General features: G+C 43.8%; 6 protein-coding genes across 9 annotated transcripts; 3 read left to right on the top strand and 3 right to left on the bottom strand.

Moving 5' to 3' along the window:
• Positions 1–839: 839 nt before the first annotated feature.
• LOC6635500 (uncharacterized) lies at positions 840–8,832 on the top strand. Its single transcript, XM_002059004.4, is given in 5 exon segments — positions 840–1,957; positions 1,959–2,001; positions 2,004–2,255; positions 2,323–2,463; positions 6,826–8,832. Coding segments are annotated over 5 exon segments (1,161 nt in total). The 5' UTR covers positions 840–1,304; the 3' UTR covers positions 6,898–8,832.
• Positions 3,630–6,160, top strand: TRAM (translocating chain-associated membrane protein 1). Its single transcript, XM_032440133.2, has 2 exons — positions 3,630–4,228; positions 4,629–6,160. Exon 2 carries the CDS (start codon positions 4,684–4,686, stop codon positions 5,797–5,799), a length of 1,116 nt encoding a protein of 371 aa, XP_032296024.1. The 5' UTR covers positions 3,630–4,228; positions 4,629–4,683; the 3' UTR covers positions 5,800–6,160.
• Positions 8,833–8,837: 5 nt separating the features above from the next.
• Positions 8,838–10,335, bottom strand: LOC6635498 (GPN-loop GTPase 1). Its single transcript, XM_002059002.4, has 3 exons — positions 9,638–10,335; positions 9,220–9,573; positions 8,838–9,158 (listed from the first exon to the last, which is right to left on the bottom strand). The coding sequence occupies exons 1-3, from the start codon at positions 10,271–10,273 to the stop codon at positions 8,949–8,951; spliced, it is 1,200 nt and encodes a 399-aa protein (XP_002059038.1). The 5' UTR covers positions 10,274–10,335; the 3' UTR covers positions 8,838–8,948.
• A 586-nt stretch (positions 10,336–10,921) lies between these two features.
• Positions 10,922–14,056, top strand: mus81 (mus81 structure-specific endonuclease subunit). Of its 2 annotated transcripts, none has more exons than XM_002059001.4 (2): positions 10,922–11,469; positions 11,849–14,056. In XM_002059001.4, the coding sequence occupies exon 2, from the start codon at positions 11,881–11,883 to the stop codon at positions 13,174–13,176; it is 1,296 nt and encodes a 431-aa protein (XP_002059037.1). In that variant the 5' UTR covers positions 10,922–11,469; positions 11,849–11,880; the 3' UTR covers positions 13,177–14,056. The 2 variants fall into 2 exon arrangements, with proteins under 2 accessions (XP_002059037.1, XP_015024581.1); XM_015169095.3 differs by having other exon boundaries at positions 10,922–11,221.
• LOC6635562 (RUN domain-containing protein 1) lies at positions 13,182–18,499 on the bottom strand. Of its 3 annotated transcripts, none has more exons than XM_002059000.4 (5): positions 18,236–18,486; positions 17,159–17,313; positions 15,374–17,094; positions 14,235–15,044; positions 13,182–13,559 (listed from the first exon to the last, which is right to left on the bottom strand). In XM_002059000.4, the coding sequence occupies exons 3-5, from the start codon at positions 16,708–16,710 to the stop codon at positions 13,370–13,372; spliced, it is 2,337 nt and encodes a 778-aa protein (XP_002059036.2). In that variant the 5' UTR covers positions 16,711–17,094; positions 17,159–17,313; positions 18,236–18,486; the 3' UTR covers positions 13,182–13,369. The 3 variants fall into 3 exon arrangements, with proteins under 3 accessions (XP_002059036.2, XP_015024638.1, XP_015024639.1); XM_015169152.3 differs by having other exon boundaries at positions 15,374–17,104; XM_015169153.3 differs by lacking the exon at positions 13,182–13,559 and having other exon boundaries at positions 14,901–15,310; positions 15,374–17,104; positions 18,236–18,499.
• A 1,023-nt stretch (positions 18,500–19,522) lies between these two features.
• Positions 19,523–20,452, bottom strand: LOC6635561 (3-oxoacyl-[acyl-carrier-protein] reductase FabG). Its single transcript, XM_002058999.4, has one exon. It carries the CDS (start codon positions 20,430–20,432, stop codon positions 19,665–19,667), a length of 768 nt encoding a protein of 255 aa, XP_002059035.1. The 5' UTR covers positions 20,433–20,452; the 3' UTR covers positions 19,523–19,664.
• Positions 20,453–21,337: the final 885 nt, after the last annotated feature.

The following is a 21,337-nucleotide window of genomic DNA, read 5'->3' on the forward strand; positions in this document are numbered from 1 at the left end:
GTCTCCCTGCAGCCTTCGAACGCAAACAAGCCACTTGGTCAACGCTCTTATCAATATGGGTCTTATCAGTCGGCCACATTCACGCAGCCTTTGCCAGCAGAAACGTTGGCCATTGAAACCGGTCGATTGCTCAATTAATGTTGCATTTGCTTTTGGCCATAAATCAGTTGACAATTTGTTTGTTTCATTTATGAGTCGTATCGTAAACCCAAACCGTCAGTTGATGATAAAAATTAAATTCGTTTCCCGGTTCCCATTTAATACCTGTGCATAGCATTTATCTTTTGTCAGCGCAGCCAGCTATGCTATTCATGTATACACACATTGTTTTTGTATAACAATCAGCTTTTGTCATGCGCAGCAGCATATCAGAGAGCTTGCGCGGTTTATATCACAATATCCATGCTTATGCTCGTCCACAAAACGAAATGAGCATATTCGTTCTGTTCAATGTCCATCATGCCTGGCCCCCTGTCTGCCCCTCTGTCTGGCTGAGCGCGTTTCTACGACGCAATTAATGTTAGAGACCTAAAATTTGGCAATATATATTCGTGTATACTCGTCTCAGATAATGTTCAGATTATATGGTGCCGTCCAATAGAAAGTTTCAGCGTTACTGTCACCAAATTTAGAACGCAAGCTAGTGTTATGGTGGCCTAATCATCGATCAGAACATATGTAAACTCAACGAACTTTAAGGAAATTCAAACTTTATGCATAATAATAATTCGATTGCATTCGAATCATTTTAAGTTTAAGTTCAAATTAGTTGTTATATGACTACTACTCCTTGAAGTATACACAGGAATCTATGCATGATTGCGTTTTCCAGCACTGGCAATATTTATTATTAACCGTTAAGAGTGTTGCCAACAGCAAAACCAAATGCGATTTGCGGCTGCGCCAAAAATTTTGCAGTTTTTCGAGCTGCTGTTGCCTGCGCTCGTCTCTCTTCGACTGGCAAAACAACAAAAGCGAAATCAATAAAAACATAAAATTAGTACGCAAAGAGCATGCAACAACAGCAACAGCAGCAACAACAACAACAACAACAACAATTGGCACAACAGCGTTTGGCGTGAAGCACAATTAAGCAGCAGGAAACGCGAAGCTCAACAGCAAAAGTGTCCCGTTGTGTCCTTGCTTCCCGTTATAGATTCGCAACATTTACAGTTACACACACAAAAAAAAAAAAAAAAACAAAAAAAAATAAAAATAGAAACCAGAGAGCGCAAAGCAAACAAGAAAAACAACAACAAAACAAGTCTCAAAGTAAGTTAGAAGAGCATCAGAACAAAATTAAAATGTACAAAACAATTAGGCACGGCGAGAACAGTTTGCAATATACAATTTTGCCGCAAAACGACGATTTTCGGATTGAGGGCAAACTGACAAACGCCAGCTGCAGCTTGGCAGCAAACGCTACCGCATCCGTGTCGAATACGTCCGTTACGTCCAGCACGGCCGGGCCGGGCGGCAAGCGCAGCGCGTCGACATCGCCGCGCAGACGTCGCACATTCTTTGCATATCTGGGCCTGATCTTTGTCTGTACGGTTATCATTGGCGCCGTGCTAATACCGTTTCTGGTTTCCGCCGAGTGCTTGCCCAGCCCAGCCGAATGGTTCCTCAAAACGAAGGCGGCGTTCACGCACAGTGGCGAGCGACAGTTGCCGCATATTGCAGACGGAAAAGCAGCAACAGCTGCGGCTCCAGCACCAGCTCCGCCAGTGGCGGCCATTTTGGGCCAGAATGTTGGCAAAACTGTGCAGATTGTCAAGCACGATGGCATTGAGCAGTTTGTCTTAAAGCTGGACAAAACTGCGACAACAACAACAACAACAACAATCGCAACAACAACAACAACAACACCTGGCATGCAGACAACTGAACAACAGCTTTTGGCTAGCACCGTACGATCAGCCTTGCCGGCAGCAACATATTCAACACTGGCAACAGTTGCCACCACCAACAACGCCACCACCGCCGCCACCGCCGCCGCCGTCCCACCGCTTAGCAATCGCCTGGCCGCAACCATAACCACGCGCATTATACAAGTACCGCTGCTCAAATCGGCAGCCAAGAAGCCCATCATGCCGCCCGTGCTGGCCAAGACCCAGAGCACACAGCTGCAACAGCAGCAGCAACAGCAACAACAATTGCCTGGAAACGAGGCTGTGGAGCAGAACAGAAGCAACAGCGCTTGGATGAACACACGCTGGGCGTACATAGATCCATCCACCTACGTCCAGTGGTCGGTAAGTATGGAGCCTGTGGTTTGTGCCTCTTGCCTCGGTCTGACTCCCACTCACACTTCGTTCGCAGGGCTACAAGGCTGAGGATAGCGTGCTGTTGCCCGCATTGCTTGGATTTGCACTTATTGGCATGATTTTAATTATAACGGTCTGCCTGGTGGCACGCAACAAGCGCACCATTGTGTCCTCGGTGCGCAAGCGGAATCGTAACGTGAGTACAAATGCATTTAATTACCATTTTGCATGACTGCCTTGTAATTTTACACAATTGACCAATATTTGTATTTCTAACCCATATACTAAGAAACCGGGTCGTATATCGCCTTTCCTGATCTCATCTTTGTTAGGGAGAGCTCTAGTTTACCACCTGAGTTCAAATACCTGTCTACCTTTTCAAATAATATCAGCTTAATAGATTAAAACCAACTTAAAAAAGGTCAAAGTTTAATTCACGAGCCTGGTTTGTTAAAATATATATTTGTTGCATTTCCAGGTTTGACTTTACTTACTTACTTAAACTTAAACTTTAGATCTTAAATAGTTCAAATTCCATCTAAAACCATAAGTTCGCTACAAAATTATGAAATTACGTTAAAATCAGACATGATCTAAGATAAATAATTAAAAAGAAGCTCGGTTTGGTCACGTTGTGGACAATCATAAGCATCTGACTGATTATTATTATCATTAGTATTAACGTTAGCCTTTCCACAACTAATATATTATATAATTATCTTAAAAGAGGTCCTACTGCAGTGTTAACTAATAATAATTAACTCATTATTGGCGTTAAGTGCATAGTTACAGTTTAAGTTTTAATTTACCTTTTAATTGATCAATAACCTAAGTGCGCGTTTCTTGAATTTAAAATATATTTGAATTTCAACCGTTATATTCGAGTAGTGCAATGAACGCGTATTAATGTGAATGGCAAAAATGACAGAGAGCGGTAACTCTGTTAAGCATTCGGTTCTCTGCGCATGACGTCAGCATGCAAGCGTGAATAGGTTGTGCTAAAATGTGTACTTTAAGTTACATAGATGGCGTATCTAGCATAAGCCTTGCCGTATATCCGAGTATGTGACATCACGCGTGTAACGACGCCTTGGGCGAACTTTCTTTTTCGTGCCTCTTGGCAGAGTTGCAAATGTTGCGCTGATGACGCCTATTGTGTCTATCGATAAGCCAAACATCCAACGAATTCCACGTCACTGTCGGCTGGCACACGAAGCAAACAAATATCAAAAACGGACATCGTGGCCAAACATCGTGACATCGACGATTGGGTGCCCCAACATAATATTGTGGCGCTCTGGGCGTGTGGAAGTGAGAGCGCATATCATTAGCCGGCAATACCTAAGCGTACGTACGCTGTGTGTGCGCAAGCGAGCAGGCAATAAACAACAACGTGAACAAGTGGTAGTGAGCAGAAACAACAACAACAAGACGACAGATACACTATTACCCGTTGGAGCCGAGAGTCGTTTGCGTGGCAGTTTTTTTTGTTTTTTTGTTTCTGTGTTGCTGTTGTTGTTGCTACCGCTGGCTGTATGTTTTGTTGTACTGCTGCGGCTGGTGGCAGCGCCGTTGTTGTTGCTGCTTGGCTCTGTTTGCCAGTAGGCCGCCTTGGCATTCACACACAGACACACACACACACACACAGCGTTTTCGGTGAAACGTAGCCACACATTCATTCAGTTAGTTAGTCAGTCAGTCAGTTAGTCAGTCACTCACTTACAGGTGAGCAGCAGCAGCAGCAGCAGCAGCTAAACTAAAAGCCAGAGGCAGGCAGGCAGCAGAGGCGGCTGGACCACAGGCGCACTGGAATAAAAAAAAAAGAAAAAAAAAGTAAAACTTTAATTAAAAACTAAGAGTGCTTAACAAGAATAACAAAAGGAGAAGAAGAAGGAAAATCACAAGAAATACACAACTGGAAGACGCCTACGTCAGCAAATTGCAGCACAAATTCCAATCCTGTAAGCAAACAAAAATAACAACAACAAACTCGCTTGTCTAGTGAAAAGCAAGAAAGAAATTTGCTTGCGTGTGGCGCTAGCAGCGCTGCCTCTCTCTCTTGTATGTATGTGTGTGCCAACAAGGCAAATTTGTATTGTGTGTTTTGTTACTGTGCTTGTGTGTGTGTGTGCGTGTGTGCGTGTGTGTGCGCGCTGCTGTTGCATGGGCTGCACAGGCCAATTGGCATTTGCATGCACATGGCCATAATTCCGCTGGCGATGCGATGTCAGCTGCTGCTGACGTTGCAACAGCCACGCGCACACACCCGCACCGATAGCGTGTGTGCGAGTGAGAGAGAGAGAGAGAGACAGAGAGCGTGATTGCATTCACCAAACACTAATTCAACTTGCAACATTGCAGCAACTAGCCAGAAGAAACAACAACCAGAACAACAACAACAACAAGAAGAATAACTATGGCCATCAAACCGGGACTCGGCCGCAAGACGAGCAACAAAAATCCACCGATATTGAGCCACGAGTTTGTCATACAAAACCATGCGGACATCATCTCCTGTGTGGCAATGGTATTTGTTGTTGGACTGATGAACGAATCGACGGCATCGTTTGCCAGCGCCTTCATATCGCTGCATCATAATGTTAGTGGCGAGGAGGCTAGCCGGGAGCAGCCGTATGGCAAGCCATACACATATTTGGCCGGCATTAAGGACTATTGTGCGATATTCTTTTATACGCTCACCTGCATCATAATGCACGCCATCATACAGGAGTTTGTGCTGGACAAGATTAGCAAGAAGCTGCACTTATCGAAATTCAAGCTGGCACGCTTCAATGAATCCGGCCAATTGGTTGCCTTCTATCTGCTCTCATTCGTTTGGGGCACACATGTGGCGCTGCGCGAAGGCTATCTGGGCCAAGTGGCCCAACTGTGGGAGGGCTATCCGGCGCATCCAATGAGTTTCCTGCATAAATTCTATTTTATCATCCAGTTGGCATACTATCTGCACATGCTGCCCGAACTCTATTTCCAGAAGGTGCGCGCCAAGGAGGAGCAACAGCCCAAGATAATACATTCCATAAGCGGATTCACGATCATCGTATTGGCCTATACGCTTAGCTTCCAGCGCTTGGCGCTTGTCCTGCTCACGCTGCACTACTTTAGCGAGCTGCTCGCCCACGTATTCCAGCTGATTGGCGTCTTTGATCGCGAGGAGCGTCTGGCACGCGCCAATATTGTGAACAATGTATGCTTTGTCCTGGTGCGCTTTGCCACCTCGGTGATCGGTGTGCTGACGCTCTACTATGGCATTGGCCGATCTGGCGGCAGCTATAAGGCGCGTGCGGTAATCGCCATGATTGCCCTGATCGCTCTGCAGGGCTATCTGGTCTACTCGTTTATTACCGAACAGCTGCGCGCCAAGCGGGAGGCGAAACGCGAGGCTAAGCTGCTGGCGGCGCAGACCAAGAAGGCGAAGGCGCCCAACAAGGATAAGCTGAAGCGCAAGAAGGAGAGCGATCTGCCCGAGGCCGATCAGGCCTCGCCCAGTCCCGTCAAGCAGAAGCTCAAGTGAATCAGCTAAGCAAGGCTGCGGCTCCAGCAAACAACAAAATCTTCCGCACACTTCCAGACGCTCAAGCAACAAACAACAACAACAACAACAACAACAACAAACAACAACAAGAAAACGAACACGAACAGAGCAGGCTAACAGCGAAATCCAGCATTTGCTACACTAAACAACACAACACGTCAAATATTTTTATACTGTCGCGCTGCATTTAGAATATTCTCTCAGAGCGGAAGCTATTTGTAAACCTAAATGTTTTGTTTCAATTTAAGTTTTTCTTTTTAATTTTTTTTTTTTTTTAAACATTATTATTACAAATTACAAATATTTTTTATTTGAAATAAACAAATTTTTTATTTTTATACATGACTGCGAAAAAAATCAAAATTATATGCACAAATGTGTTTTTGCTCTCTCTCTCTCTCTCTCTCTCTGTGTGTGTGTGTGTGTGTAAATGTGAACTAAAAAAGCAATGTAACATATATGTGTGCGTATGTATGTGCGCATTGCTTATATGTATGTGTGTATATGCATATGTTGTGTGTGTGTGTGTGTACTTTTAATGTTAGTTTATCATTTTGATCGTGTGGTTTTATACGTCCTAATGAATGTAACAAAAACAAATTGCTAAATATATTTTGTATAAGAAAAAATAACAAATATTTAACTTCTGTTTGTTTTTTATCCAGGCCTGGGGCTAGGGGTTGACAATTACATGAGTTAAATTTCTCGATACAATGGAACTCGGTTCCTATCAAATAAAAAAATTGGAATATTTATCCAAGAACTTAAGTTAAATGTCTCGAGACAATGGAACTCGGTTCCTATCAAATAAAAAAATTGGAATATTTATCCAAGAACTTGAGTTAAGTTTCTCGAAACAATGGAACTCGGTTTCTATCAAATAAAATACTAGAATATTTACCCAAGAACTTGAGTTAAATTTCTCGAGACAATGGAACCCGGTTTCTATCAAATAAAATACTAGAATATTTACCCTAGAACGCTTCTCTCTCCTCTCTCATGCAGGATATTGAAGAGCAAGGCGCCGAAGATAATGCCACACTGCTAACAACAACAAATCTGTCCGACGATGATTAATTTAACTGTATATTAAAAAAAGAAAAGCATCAAGTTAAAATACACATTTTCATTCGTACGTGTGCCCCTTTACTTTGGTCGCTTATTGATGGCTTTTTGTTTTGTTTCGTATTTTCATTTAACATTTGAATCTAAATATTTTTATGATATATATATATATATATATATATACATACAAGAACATACAGGCATATTAAGATAACAAATTTTTGATCAAAGCAAAAATTGTAATTATTAATGAGAAAAAAGAAAACAAATGAAAATGAAAGCTTGATACCAACACAAAACTAAAGTTATATAAAGCGTATTTTAATCAAATGTACCTTCTGCAAATATACAAATATGTGCGCAATTTATGCAGCTGAAATTCTTAAAAAACATATAGAAAATCCTTAAAATCTCCATGCTATCCATTTATATATGTCCGATGATGATATTCAAACTGTTTCAAATGCGCGCACATAGTTGTCGATTTGTATTTGGGCATATTTAGTATTTTAAGTATCACAAAAAAAAAATTAAAAAAAAAAAAAACTTAAAAAAAAAAATGCTGTCCAAGCTAAGCTATCCGTAACAAACGCAGCAAACGCATATTGAAATGCCAAGTTGACAAAATTTATTGACACTCAAGCAATTTTCAATGTTATGTTTCCAAAGTAAACAAAAAACTCCGCAAAAAAAAAAAAAAACCTAGAAGACTGTTTCTTGAAAACACATATTAAGGATTCTTTAAATAAGCTGTTAACATATATCATATTATTATTATAATTTTTTTTTTTCGCACAATTTTTGAAACAATTTTTTCCTTTTCACGTATGTCTGTGTGTGTGCGTGTGTGTGTGCCTGTTTACATAAACTATTTGCATACACTTATTAACTTATACGAATATACATGATTTTTAGCACAAATATTAAACGATTTTTAAGCTTGAAATGCATTTAAGATGTCAAATTTTGAGTATTTAAAGAAAACTTATCAAAAATCGATGGCACGCACAAGCGTCTGCAGTGCTGGGCATTTTCCAAAGGGTAAGAGGGGGTGGCTGGGTGGGGGTGTGGTGTCGAGGAAAATGCAATACACGTTATTCAGTAATCATTTTAAGTCGCAGTCTATATAAATCTTGAGCACAATATTTGTTGCAGCAAATGTTTTTGAAACATCTGTATTTAGTTAACGTCTCGGTTCGGAACAGAAATTAGATGTGGGCAGAATTAGAAATGGATTAGCTTCTAGGTCATAGTTCGATTGATAAGAAAAGTAATACTATGTACACTGTATACACTATATATATATTTATGAATATGTATGTATAACTGTATAACTTCAATGTCGATCTATATAACTGTGTATAACTATGTAAAAATCATTGAGAGCTGTAATTTGAGATGATCTGTATTTTTGTAAGCATAATATTTAACAAAAACCCAAAACAAAACAACAACAACAACAACAAAAAGGAAACCCCCCCTATGTGCCATAAGGCGGGCTGGGCGTGGCATGGCGCACTCACAATTGATTTGCTCATCATACTTATGTGCATTATGCATATACATATACATATATACATATATATATATATTTGTGTGGTACATATAAAGAGTATTTGCTATAATATAGGACAAATCGATGACGGCTTGCATTTACATATACACAAGCATTATCCAATAAATCAAATCAAAGATTCCCAAATGGATAATATATCCGTCATATATCATTGTAATTGTTACAAATAATTTGCAAAGCTAAACACTTAAGTCCATATATATTCCAGAGAACTACGCAAACATTATATACATACACACACAATTATAAATATACACACATGCATATACAAAACAAAATATATTAAAAAAAAATAAAAAAAAAAAAAAGAAACACAAACACTATATTGAATGTTTTTGCTTGTTAAAGTGAATAAAATAATAAAGAACAAACTAACTGCATAAATTATAAGGATTTCATTACGATTTTCACAGTGTATAGCTATCAATTTTTTTTTTGTTTATCTTTTAGCTTAAAACTAGATTTACTGACGAGCTTAATCTATCGCCTAAGATTTCTGTTCCTGCTGCGACCGCTGCTGTTTGTCGCGTTTGTTTTGCTGCGCCGTCAAATGATCTTGAACGAAACTCTGAAAATTTTGCTCCTCTGTTGTATTCTTGGCATCGGCCTCTGACTCCTCTGTATCTGCATCCATTTGTACCGGCACCAGGCTGGGCGCCATGAGAAATACGCTGTTGTCCGCATTGCTTGTTGGTTCCTGCAAATAGGTATATAAAAGTAATTAGGTAGGTTCTTTTCATATATTTTTTATAACTAACAGTCAGATTTAGGCCCATGGGCACCGCTGTGCCTGCCTCATCGACGACTGTTGCTGGGAATGAAATGGCCTGTTGGTCGGCCAGGCGCTGTAGACGCATCTTCTCATACACCGGCTTGTAATCGCGCTCGTACTCGTTGACACAGTCGAGAATGTGCTTTATCAAGGTGGCAAAGCCAATGCCCGTTTTGGCTGAGACACCGCATGTGATTAGATTCTCGTAAAATGTGTCCAATGTAAGCGACATAGTGCGCGTCAGATTGTTGACATAGCTGTGCTCCTGTTCCAGTGCATCTTGGAACACTTCGAAGTCGGTCATCCATTCCTGCACAAAGCTGCAGTCCTTCAGGTCAATCTGTTTCAACGAAAATAATATGAGCCCTTAAAGAATCTGTTTTACTTATATCTATTGCACTCACCTTGTTGAGCGCTATCAGAAAGGGCAGCCGCGTCTTGTACAATATGGAACAGGCGTACAGCATATTGGACATGAATGTGGTGGGGCAACTGGAGCGCACAACATCCATAACATAGACAACAATTGTGGGAAACATGGTGGCCAGACCCTCAGTGATAATGCTGCCCGATGCTGACCAAGTGAACACCTCTATTTGACCGGGTGTATCGATGATGCACCATTTGTGGCCACGTTCGCCGGCGCGACGCACCAGCTCCGCAAATTTGGGCATCTTGGTGGTGAACATATTCAGCGCAGTCACAATGCCGCCATTGGGGCCCAGCTGATATTGTTTCATCACCTCTCTGTAGTTCACCGTGTCGCGTATATCAATATGCGCCGCATACGGAACCTCCCGGCATGCGGGATCAAGGTTGACCACATACGGATTAAACTGCGCCTGGGCGTGCTGGATGAGACTGCGTGTAAACGTTGTCTTGCCGGAACCGGCCATGCCAAGCACAATAATGCAGACGGGCGAGTCCCGTATGCCTTCGCTGAGTGTCAGCGCCTCAAGATTGATGTCATCAATACCAGGATTAGCATTGCCACGACTGGTGCTGCTATTGCTGCAGCTACTGGACGGTTTTGTAGTCATTCTTAATGCAGCTTGCGGCAAAACAAAGTTGCACGTTTAAGAATTACTAAACATTCACACGGCGGCGTAGTTTTGCAACGGCTGGCAGCACTGCCAAGTATCATTTGCGTCGATGTGGTAGCTCAGAGCAACCAATCGACAATAGATGGCGGACCATTCCGTGGACATGCACATGCGCACTTAAAATATAAGTATTAGTAATAGATGGAGGTAAATTATGCACATGCGCACAAACAGATATGACCTTTTCTAAAATATCTGGCATTTGAAATTCAAGTAATGACAACAGATGGCGGCACACAAACCAAGTCTATTTTAAAAACAAAACTCAGCCTTAAAAGTCTCAACGCCAATAATATAATATGTTTTATAACAACGGCTTTACTGCACAAATTAGTTGCAGTGTCAACGAATAATAGATGGCGGCACATTGCTTGACAAGCGCATGCTCTTCTTAAATGTCTGGCACTTTAAACCTTAATATAGACTATAGATGGCGGCTGTTTTAAAGAAAAGTCAGCTCGCGCCAGATAATTAAAATTAATTTATTTAGATAAACGATATTAATTGTAACATCAGCTGTTACCACAGAGATTATCGTATTGCTTTGCCATTCACACAAAAGCCTCTCCATTGTTTCAACTATGTGGCAACCTCCATTTGCATTTTGGCGCGGTTATAGAAGCACGTTTCGCAATTAAGCAGCAAAAACTAAATTCAATTTTCACGTGCTTGCTAGAACTCAGTCTCCATAACTACAAACGGCACAATCGTAAGTCCCAGCACAAGCTGCAGCATTCGCTGAAGGCATTGTGCAACCATCCGCTGTCACTGCACAGCGATCCCGAGCATTTCGATGGGGAGCTGCGGCGGCCACGGGTGCTGGCAAGCAAAGGAGCGCTACCAATGGCTGCGATTGTAACACAGTGTGAGGAGCAGGTTCAACAGGTGATTAAAGTGATGCAAAAGCAACAAAAGCAACAAGAGCAACAGCTCATTATATGCACATGACCAAGTCACTGACAAGACGCAGCTGGAGGTTAAGTCCGACCATAGCTGCCGGTTAAGAGCGCGAGGTGGTTTGTGCAGCGGTTGTTTCAGCTGCATTCTCTCTTCATCTTGGAAAAAGTCAAAACTAGACCGAGGCACGTCTTCTGCTGGCCGGTCTGTGCTGTGGTCCGCTACTTGGCCAAAAGGTAAGCCAGTGCATCCATAAGCATTACTTTAGCAGTAGCATTCCCACCTCTGTCATGTAACATTTGCAACGATGTGGTCATCGCAATAGATGGAGGCACACAACCTAGTCAATTTTAAAGTGTGTACGCTGCACAAGATAGTTGGTGTGCAGTGTGACCAGCTGTCAATAGATGGCATGCGCATGCGTGCAATGCTGCTCAATCATTTTCAAAGAATTGTTAACAGATGGCAGCACACAAACCTAGTCAGGTTTAACAGAAGTCAGCACGCATTTTTAAAATATGCATGCAAAGAATTAATATAACATCAGCTGTTGAAGCACAAATTATCTAGTTGCCTTTGCCATTCACACTAAGACGTAAATTTTTTTTCAACTAGGTGGCATCCTCAGTTTGCATTTTGGCGGGGATATGGAAGCACGCTTAGAAATTAAGCTATTGGAACCAAATCCACTCTTTACGCGCTGGCTAGAACGTTGGCTCCATGAGGCCGAGCGCCGCAATCGCAAGTCCCAGCACAAGCTGCGGCAGGCGCTGGAGGCATTGCGCAACTATCCGCTGCCACTCTACAGCGGCCGCGAGTGCGCCGTTCTGCGTGGATTTGGCTCAACGCTCTGTCAGCTCATCGATGATGAGCTGCGGCAATACCAGGTGCTGGCAAGCAAAGGAACGCTGCCAATGGCTGCGACTGTAACACAGTACCAGGAGCAGGTTCAACAAGTGGTTAAAGTGGTGCAAAAGAAACAGCAAAAACAGCAGCAGCAGCTTCTGAAGCAACCCAAGAAATTGACCAAAAAAGCGCTGCAGGAGCTGGCAGCAGCTGAGGAACGGGAGCGCATCGTCCAGATGTGCGCGGGCAGCTATCGCATTGTGCTGCTTGTCGACACGCAAGAGACAAGCGGCAAGAATAAGCGCATATTGGATCAGACGCGCAGCTATCTGCAGACACTGAACGTGGAGCACGAAGTGCGCCGCCTAACCGTCGGCGACTTTCTGTGGATAGCACGCGATGCCGCCGGCAATGAGCTGGTGCTGCCCTACATCGTTGAGCGCAAGCGCATGGACGATTTGGCAAGCAGCATACGCGATGGCCGATTTCACGAGCAGAAGCATCGCTTGGCCCAGTGTGGTCTGCCGCACATTATCTATCTGATCGAAGACTATGGCGACAATGAGCAGCTCGGTCTGCCGCTGGACTCCTTGCTGCAGGCGCTGACCAACGCGCGCATTCAGTCCGCCAACATTCAAGTTGTACGCTCTGACAATCACTATCGCTCCATGTGCTATCTGAGAGGCGTGAGTAGCGCCTTGGAGCAGCTCTATGTGCACGCGGCCAAGTCGCTGCACAGCGTCGACAAGACGCAGCTGGAGGCACAGTCTCAGCACAGCTCTCGGAGCAGCAGCAGTCATGTGGGCTTGCTCAAGTTTCGAGCCCTCTATGAGGACTCTGCACGCAATGCGCAGCTGACGGTGCGCGAGGTGTTTGTGCAGCAGCTGCTCCAGCTGCACTCTCTCTCCATCGATCGTGCCTTAGCCATTGTGGAGCGATATGCAACGCCGCGCCAGCTGCTGGATGCCTACGGGAAGTGCCAAAGCGAGGCCGAGGCACGTCTACTGCTGGCCGGTCTGTGCTGTGGTCCGCTGCAGCGTCCACTGGGCGAAAAGGTGAGCCAGTGTATCCATCAGTTTTATATGAGCGATTTTTAGGCATTAGGTTTAGTAATTGTATTTAGTAGGTATATTAGTTAATTGGACATATCTAAAGTTATATACACATATTTATACATTAAGATTCAGGAGTTGAACTAGCTTTTAAGGGAGAACAAAAATTACGAGATGCCATAAACGAACTAACCGATCGGTCGATCGGTGGATCGGTGGATCGATCGATCCATTCAGTTTAGATATTGCGAAAATGCCGTATAGCCAAATCCACGGGCAAATCGAAATCAAACTTGGACAGCGCATCAATAGAGCGCAGCGAGTCGCGGAATCCCGTGCACGCCACATAGCTATTGGACGTATAGTATGTATCAATAAGCTCGTTGCAGCTGAGTATCAGATTAAGCCACTCCACCAGAAGATGTGCGCTGCGAACAAGAAACATAGATTATGAACTAATTTCAATAGAAGTGCATAAGTTAACTGCTTAAGCAAGGGGTTGGGTTCTGGGCGGGAGTGTCCGTCCGCATGTTATCCTGCACATGATTTCAAGTTTTGCCTTAGCAACTAGATTTTTTGGTTTATTTAAGCTAACAGGGTTAGATATTGATACTTCTCGATCTCCACTAAATATCTGAAACATACCTGATCTAGCTACCAAATCCATATATATACATATACATATATATATATATTGCCCGCACTACCATATAAATATATGTATATATATATATCGATTACCCAGAAATTGGGTTGTTATCGATTATTACACCTACACTTTATCTGCATTCCAAATTTATCTACATTCAAATTAGGTATCTATTTAATTGATTATGTTAAAAACATATTAATTCTAAGTTTTAAGCAACCCAGCGCTTATGTGCTGCGATATATAAGCCTCGAAGGCGTACGCTATCGATCGATATTTATCGATTTGGAATAATTTTGTTATCATGTGGTATGCGGTATATGGACAGACTCGCATGACTACAATCTAATCGGGTATATAAGTTTCATGGAGTGGGATGAATGCATTTGCACAACTACAATATACCCAGTTTGCAATGTCTAGAGGGTATTTAAGCATAGGATTGGGCACTCACTTAAGTCCGGCACAGATTAATGCCTTAAAATGGGCGTTGTAGCTGCGCTTGTAGGGCCGATGCATGGTCAGGATCATGCCAATGGCGCTCAGCAGGCTCTGCTTGGCCGTAACCACCTGTGCATCCACAATATCCAATTGAAAGCTTTGGGATAGCTTCCGTGCCGGCGTATTGTTGTACTCCTCGCCATGCTTCAGATTATAGTACTCGAGTATCAGCTCCCAGGCGTGCATGGCACGACCAATGCCAAGAAATTGCATCTCTGGCGCCGCACCCGCCGCCACACGCTGTGCGCCCGGGTGCAGGCAACGCATAAAGGGCACCATCAGGCTGGTAGCCGCCGATTCGGCTGGTATGCGTAGTCCGTGCTGGATGAGCTGCTGCAGTGTTCGCGCAAAATTCTTGCGCACCACACTGGTCAGTTCGCGTCCGATAGTGGCTATGGAATCGCCGCGCATATGCACAATGCGTCGGCCCATAGACTTGTCCTTGTCCCAGTCGTATCGTTCGTATATATCCTCATCCGAGTCAGATGAGGCGGCAGCCGCTGCGCTTGCGGCATACGGCGTCAGCTCGTGGCCAGCGGCGGCAGCATTGGCAACTGCACGCCTGCAGCGTGGCGGCAATGTGGTTAATGCACCATTTTGTGCATTAAACGAGCCGCTTGCGTTGTTGGCATTGGTCGCCGCCAGCTGCTGTTGCTGGCGCAGTGCGCGTTTGATATTGGCCAACTTTTGGCGATCGCAGCTTAGTGTGGCGGCCAATGCGGCTACCTCCTGGATGTCCACCTCCAGCTGTGCGCGCAGATCCCTAGAAGAAAACAAATATGTATTAGAAATATCAACACTTTAATTTTTCGTGTCAGTTAAATTTGATTTTAACATTTTATCGATCTGTGCTGCCAGCATGTCGCTCAGCGATATTGCCAGCCTTTGCAACATGGCGTTGCCACAATGATCGAACGATAAATTTTAGCATATTATTAATCGACTAGCTGTCTGTCCATCGATTTGGTATTGTTGGTGACGTTGCCACCGTGGCATGCAAACGTAACGCATTTTCAAATGTTCTCGCAACTGTTCCAATTCCCATTATAAGTATATGTATGACAATATAATTGCCCATTATTGGATACTCACCCCCAGTGGTTGCCCTTGTGCGTTTTCTTCAGCGAGTTTTGCTGAAAGTCCGCTTGACGCTTGGCGAAATGGGTTGTGGCAAACATTTGCATCAGCAGCGATGCCTTGTCAAGCAGTCCGTGCGCCTTGCTGTGCAGGCTTTCGCGTCGTGGTTCATGCTCCGCGGAGGATGTGCCTGCTGCTGCATTCATGTTGGCTGCCGCTGCTGTTGCCGACGATGTGGTTGCCATTACGGGCAGCTGGCCGGGTGTCTGACGGGCTGTCTGCTTGGCCGCATAGCTATTGTAGGCACCACTAAGTAGCTTTAGTTTGTCGCTGGCGCTAGTGGTGCCGCTGCCGCCTCCGCCAGCGCCAGCGGTATCGCACTGCAGAAAGGCAATAAAACGCTCCAGATCGGTGATTTGCGTTTTGAGCTGTGCCACCAGCTGTTCCTTCATTTTGAGCGGGCCCACAAACTCGCCAATGGCATTGTCCACCTGATGGCGCAGCTGTTCGGTGCTAAGTGCGGGCAACTGATGCTGTTCCACCTGCAAATTGAGCTTGGTGCGCAGCTCGTCCAGTATGAACTTTTGCTTCTCGAGCAGCACATGCTGCGGCAATACGCCCGGCGTGCCTGAATCATACGCCAATTGCTCCAGCTCCGTTAGCTGCGACTTCAGCTGCTCGATCAGCTGGCCATCGGGTGGTGCCGTCGTTGCCTGCATTTCATCAGTGCCATGGTCGTTATTGGGCTGCGCCACCTCCGGTATGCCCTGAAAGGCGAAATCCTCTAGGTCACGCAACAATTGATCTCGCTCATCTGTGGGCGCCTCCACAATTTGTCGCACGCGCAGCTGGACGTGCGCAAACTGTGAGGTCAATGCCAACAGTGAGCTGGTCAGCAGCTCCTGCTCCTCCTCAATGCTGCGCAAACGTGCCAATTCGCTGGCATTATCCGCACCAGCTGTGCCCACTGTCAGCAGCGGCGGCGGCGGCGGCGGCTTGTCCAGTGTCAGGCATCCAAGCAACTGCGGCTCATCTAGCTCGGCACAGTCGCCGCCGCTCGTCATCAGCTCTGAGCTGGCGCTGTTCGCATCATCATAGTTGGCGCCCAATGGTGACCAGCGTTCGCTCAATGGCTGCGCCTCATCCTCGGCATCCGCCTCCGGATCTGTTTCTGGATATGCTTGACTATCAACGTTTCCCTCGTTCACATTGACAGCGATAATTGTTGATGTTGTTGTTGTTGTTGTTGTTGATGATGTTGTTGTCGTTGTTTTTGTTGGTTGCACATTGTCACAGCTGCTGGTGCTGCTCGCTGGCTGCTGACCTTCGGCCAGCGTGTCATTCATTTCCATATGTGTGCCTGGCCAGCTCACTTGCCACACTTTCAGCACGCAACTGCAACGTTCGCCTTAAGATTCAATTGCGAAAAATCAATCGGTCGCTTCTTCAATTCCAACAGCTGTGCAATCCTCACGCTAATATGTGGGCGGGTGTGGGTGGTTCTCGAGTGCTCAGTTATGGCCACAATATGAGGCTGTTGGATATTGCAGTCACGATGCGCACGCTGCGACTGCCTTTGACGCACTGACAGTTGCCAACATTTTCCATGGCAGCGCTTTTATTAATGGGGTTGCTTTCAGCTTTAAGCTGAACACTTTTAGGGGTTGCAAGGTGCATGTCATGCCAAAAGCTCGCCACATATCGCTACCTTCGGCTACCAAGCTTTTGGAACACATCTACCATCCGCTGGGCTAGTCAGTTAAAAATAGACGCAAACTTTTAGTGCTAACTGAAACTTACCCTGTGAAAAGTTTGACAATTACTAGAATCAGAACTTGTAGATTTTCATAGCTCATCCAGAGCTGGCTATGTGTACTCTTCTTGCTCAAGATATCAGTGCTGCTCCAACAGTGCTTCTTTGTACTGGACTTTCAGCATCAGCAAAGCTGTTGAAACTAAGGAAAGTTTGTAAGGAAATTGTTGAAAAATCAAACACTTCATTTCGAGCATTGTGATGAAAATTAATGAATTGCCACAAATTTGAAAGAACAAACATTAAATTATAAAAAAAATAATATGCTTTCAATCAATTACAACATTTTAAAAAATAAACTTAAAATTATACAACAATATTTGTGTTGTGGTAAAAAATTAACTACATAAATCAAATTTCGTTTAACCACTAAAAATATTTAAAAAAATTATTAAACTAAACTAATAAACAAATAAAAAAAATGTTATAATATAACATTTTGAGTTGAAAGTTTGTGAAAAGAAACATTTCGCTATATGATAAATTAAATAATGAACTTTGAATCCATTAACTAAAGTAAAGTATTTTCGAATTTCTAACAGCAAATAACCAAATATCGTTTTAAACAAATTTAAATTCAATATCGTAAATTCGAATATCAAACATTTTGAAAAAAAAAAAAAACAAATATAACTTAATTTCGTACATCATAATGGAAGAGCAGCCCGACAGAGAATTAACCAAAAATCTTTTAATAATTATAAGTATATAACATTTAAAGATAAATGAAAAATTTATAAAAAATGCTAATTTGCACTATTAACATCTGAAGAAAAGCTTCTCAGTTAAATGCTTGCCATTAATTTAGCTCTGGTTAAACACACTCTCTGTTATGCACGAGTATATATGTTAAGATTCATTTCAAGCGTTTAACAGCTGAGGCGTTAAAATTCGCAACAAGTTTAATCTTTGAAAGAGTGGAAGTGCTTCACACCAAAGTCAGCTGCTAGAACAGGCAGGTTCTTAAATTAGCTATGCAGGAAAGCAACTCTTTTTAATGCTTATTATTGGGCTTAGATCACTTGAGCCAAGTGTCTCACCGCTCAACAGTTATAGCTATTTACCTGTATCATTTTTTCTACCAAAAAAGGAACCATATATTGCTTGAGCTCCCTGAGCTCACTTGAATATGGTGCCCCGTACAGGTTGTTTCGCACCGAAAATTTGTCGAACAATGCTATTTCGAGCATTCAGAAGCACTGTTGGAGCAGCTCTAATATCTTTAAAAAAGGCAAATTGAATTTCTTTTCTTACTCTGTTCTGTAATTTAGACACGTCAAGTGAACATTTTTCTAAAAGTTTTGGATGTTGTGTCAACAATTTAAAAGATTGCTTTGCGTTTTAGCATTTTGCATAGAATTTCTCCAGCGTTAGCCTACTTTTAAAGAAGTTCGAGTGATTTTGCCGGGAAATAATTTCCTGACTTTGGAAGAAACTTAAAATTGTAATATTCCTAGTATTGGTACAATAAATTTGGTACTCATTGAAGATGTTTTTCGGACTTTTCGGAAGAACTGAGTCTTTTTAGTCTGCGGATATCCCTACTGTTTTTCAAAGAGAATATGGTCGATGGCTTTTCTTTTGCTTACTTAGAAGCTGCTGCATCTCTTTCATCTTATTTTCAAATATCTTTTTAAATAATCACTCCACTGGGTGCAAATGGGGCTTAAAGATAGTAGGTGTGAATTTAAGCATTCTCATGGGCGGAAAATGGGTGGAAAAGTAAATAGATGGAAAAAACGTTGTCTAAGCTGTGAAGCAACCGCTTTTTTTTTAAATATTGAGCAAATAAGTTCAAATATATTTATGAAAAAAAGCAACCGATTTTATGTTATAACTTTATTTGTGCCGATGCATAAGCTAAAAGCTTTCAAGCTTGGTTCAGTGCACGGCTAAAGCTTGACGCGAGCTTTTCAAACTCTTCAATTCACCATAGCTTGGCGTAAGTGTATCCCAAAGTTGTCCCAAAGTCAAATTCCCGACATTGTTTACCCATTTCGTTAGGGGAACAATGACCGACCCATTTCGAGTTTCTCCTTCAGTGAAGAGACCCAAAAAAAAAAAAAAAACCCAATATTTGTGAGTGGCTGATAGGTGCTGGCTTAAGATTAGGAAAGCCCATACGCATGTACGCATGTGGTCTGTGATAACCAGTGTCAGCTGTATCTGGAGGCATTACATATATGATGGACATGCTCTGGTCGGCGGTTAAGTTAACTGAATTGCTTGTGTGCGGCTGCTCGTGATAAGCTGATAAGCTCGAGGCGTGTCCGAGTGTAGGGCAAACCATGACGGTCACTTTGGGGTCGTCTGGTCTGGAGACACGACGATGCACAGTTTGAAGCCACACGTTTTAAATTTCAAATAACATTCGCATTTTGCATGTATTTCCGCTTAAAAATAGAAAAGGCAAACAAAAAAAAAAAAAACAAAAAATTATAATAATAATAATGAAAGTGTGACCTCGAGGCAACTGGGAATACTTGGTGTCACTTAACGTGGCGTAAAATTATGCTTGCCACCATCGACGGGCAGCAGGGCGCCGGTGGTGAAGCTGGCCTTCGAGCTGGCCAGAAACGCAACGGCCTCGGCCACTTCAAAGACATCGCCGACGCGGCCCAATGGATGGGAATTGACGGCACGTTCGTGCACCTTTTTGTATTCCTCATCCACAATGCCAATGCGACTGTGTATATTGGTGACCACAAAACCGGGATTCACCGAATTCACACGCACACCCTGCGGCGCCAGCTCCAATGAGACAATTTTTGTAAATTGATCCAGTGCCGCCTTCGATATGCCATAGGTCAGTGCGCCAGCGAAGTGACAGATGCCGGCACAGCTGCTCACATTGACGACATTGCCCTTTGTCTTGAGCAGATGCGGCACTGTCGCCTTGGTTAGCAGCACAATGGCGCGCAGATTCGTATTGAGCACCGTGTCGAATTCGTTAATGTCCAGATCGATGAGCGAACCTGTGCTCAGGATGCCGGCATTATTGACCAGGACATCGATGCGTCCGAATTGCTTCAGTGTCTGCTGTATAATCACATCCGTATCCTTGGTAACATCAGCGACGACAGTCAGTGCCTGGATGGCCTTGTTCTGCTTCTGCAGTAAGGCGCGCGTTGCCTCCAAATTGGTCACGTTGCGTCCAACCAGCGACAGATGCGCTCCCTCACGGGCCATCACCTGTGCAATGGCCACACCAATGCCACTGCTGGCGCCCGTCACAATCACAACCTTGTCGCTGAGGCTCATCTTCTCGACTGTGCTCGTCGTGCGCTGCCCTCCACCCATTTATGGCTCAACCACTGCTTGGCTCAGCAGAGCTCTGCCATTCCTCATGCTCGCTGATAAGATTACACTGACGACGGCGAACGTGACGCAAATCGCTGCATTTTGTGCTCGAGTGCAACCTGTTGCAGTAATGCGTTCCCTGGGCTCAGCTGATGCTCACGGATTGACAGTTCTATTGGTGAACTGGTTCAACCTGCCCCCCTCCCCTTCTATCTTTAAATTACCCCTGATATTTTTAGCAAGTCAAGCGTCAAGTTTTTAATTAAAAGTTTTTTGCGGCTTCTCTGAATTCAAACATTTGTGAAATCACGATTCAAGCTGACGCCGTACCCGTCGCCAGCCAGAAGCTCATCCCGTTCCATGCAGCTGGAATCCTTAGTTTGGAGCTCGCCGCCAGACAGGGGCCTTCTAAATGCCTGCGGCCAGCTGCCAGCTCACATTAACTTAAAGCGTTTCCGTTGTCAGATAATTAACATTTCCATTTAGCTAGCGCTGGACTGGCGAGCTGGCGGGCTGACGTCCACGAATCGGCTCATATATCACCCAAACCAGCCAAGGGAGTGTGCTCAAGATATATGAGCGGGAAGAGAAAGAGAGAGAGAGAGAGAGAGACAGACAGACAGAAAAGGAGAGAGAGAGTGAGACAGCTGATGACGATAACAATAGTTGCAAATTATCGTAGCACTTATTATGTGGAATGTAGAGCAAGCGGTTGGAATCTGTTGGATTTACTAAAAATATTCCATTCGTTAACTAGCCAACTACTTATCTTTTAAGCATCTCATAAATTTTCTGCAAAAGTTACGGAGTCATTAAGGCCACCGAGCAATGGGAATCGCAGGCTCAAATCCTACTCTACTATAACA

The sequence above is a fragment of the Drosophila virilis genome, chromosome X (genome assembly GCF_030788295.1).
Source record: "Drosophila virilis strain 15010-1051.87 chromosome X, Dvir_AGI_RSII-ME, whole genome shotgun sequence".
NCBI classification, from domain to species: domain Eukaryota; kingdom Metazoa; phylum Arthropoda; class Insecta; order Diptera; family Drosophilidae; genus Drosophila; species Drosophila virilis.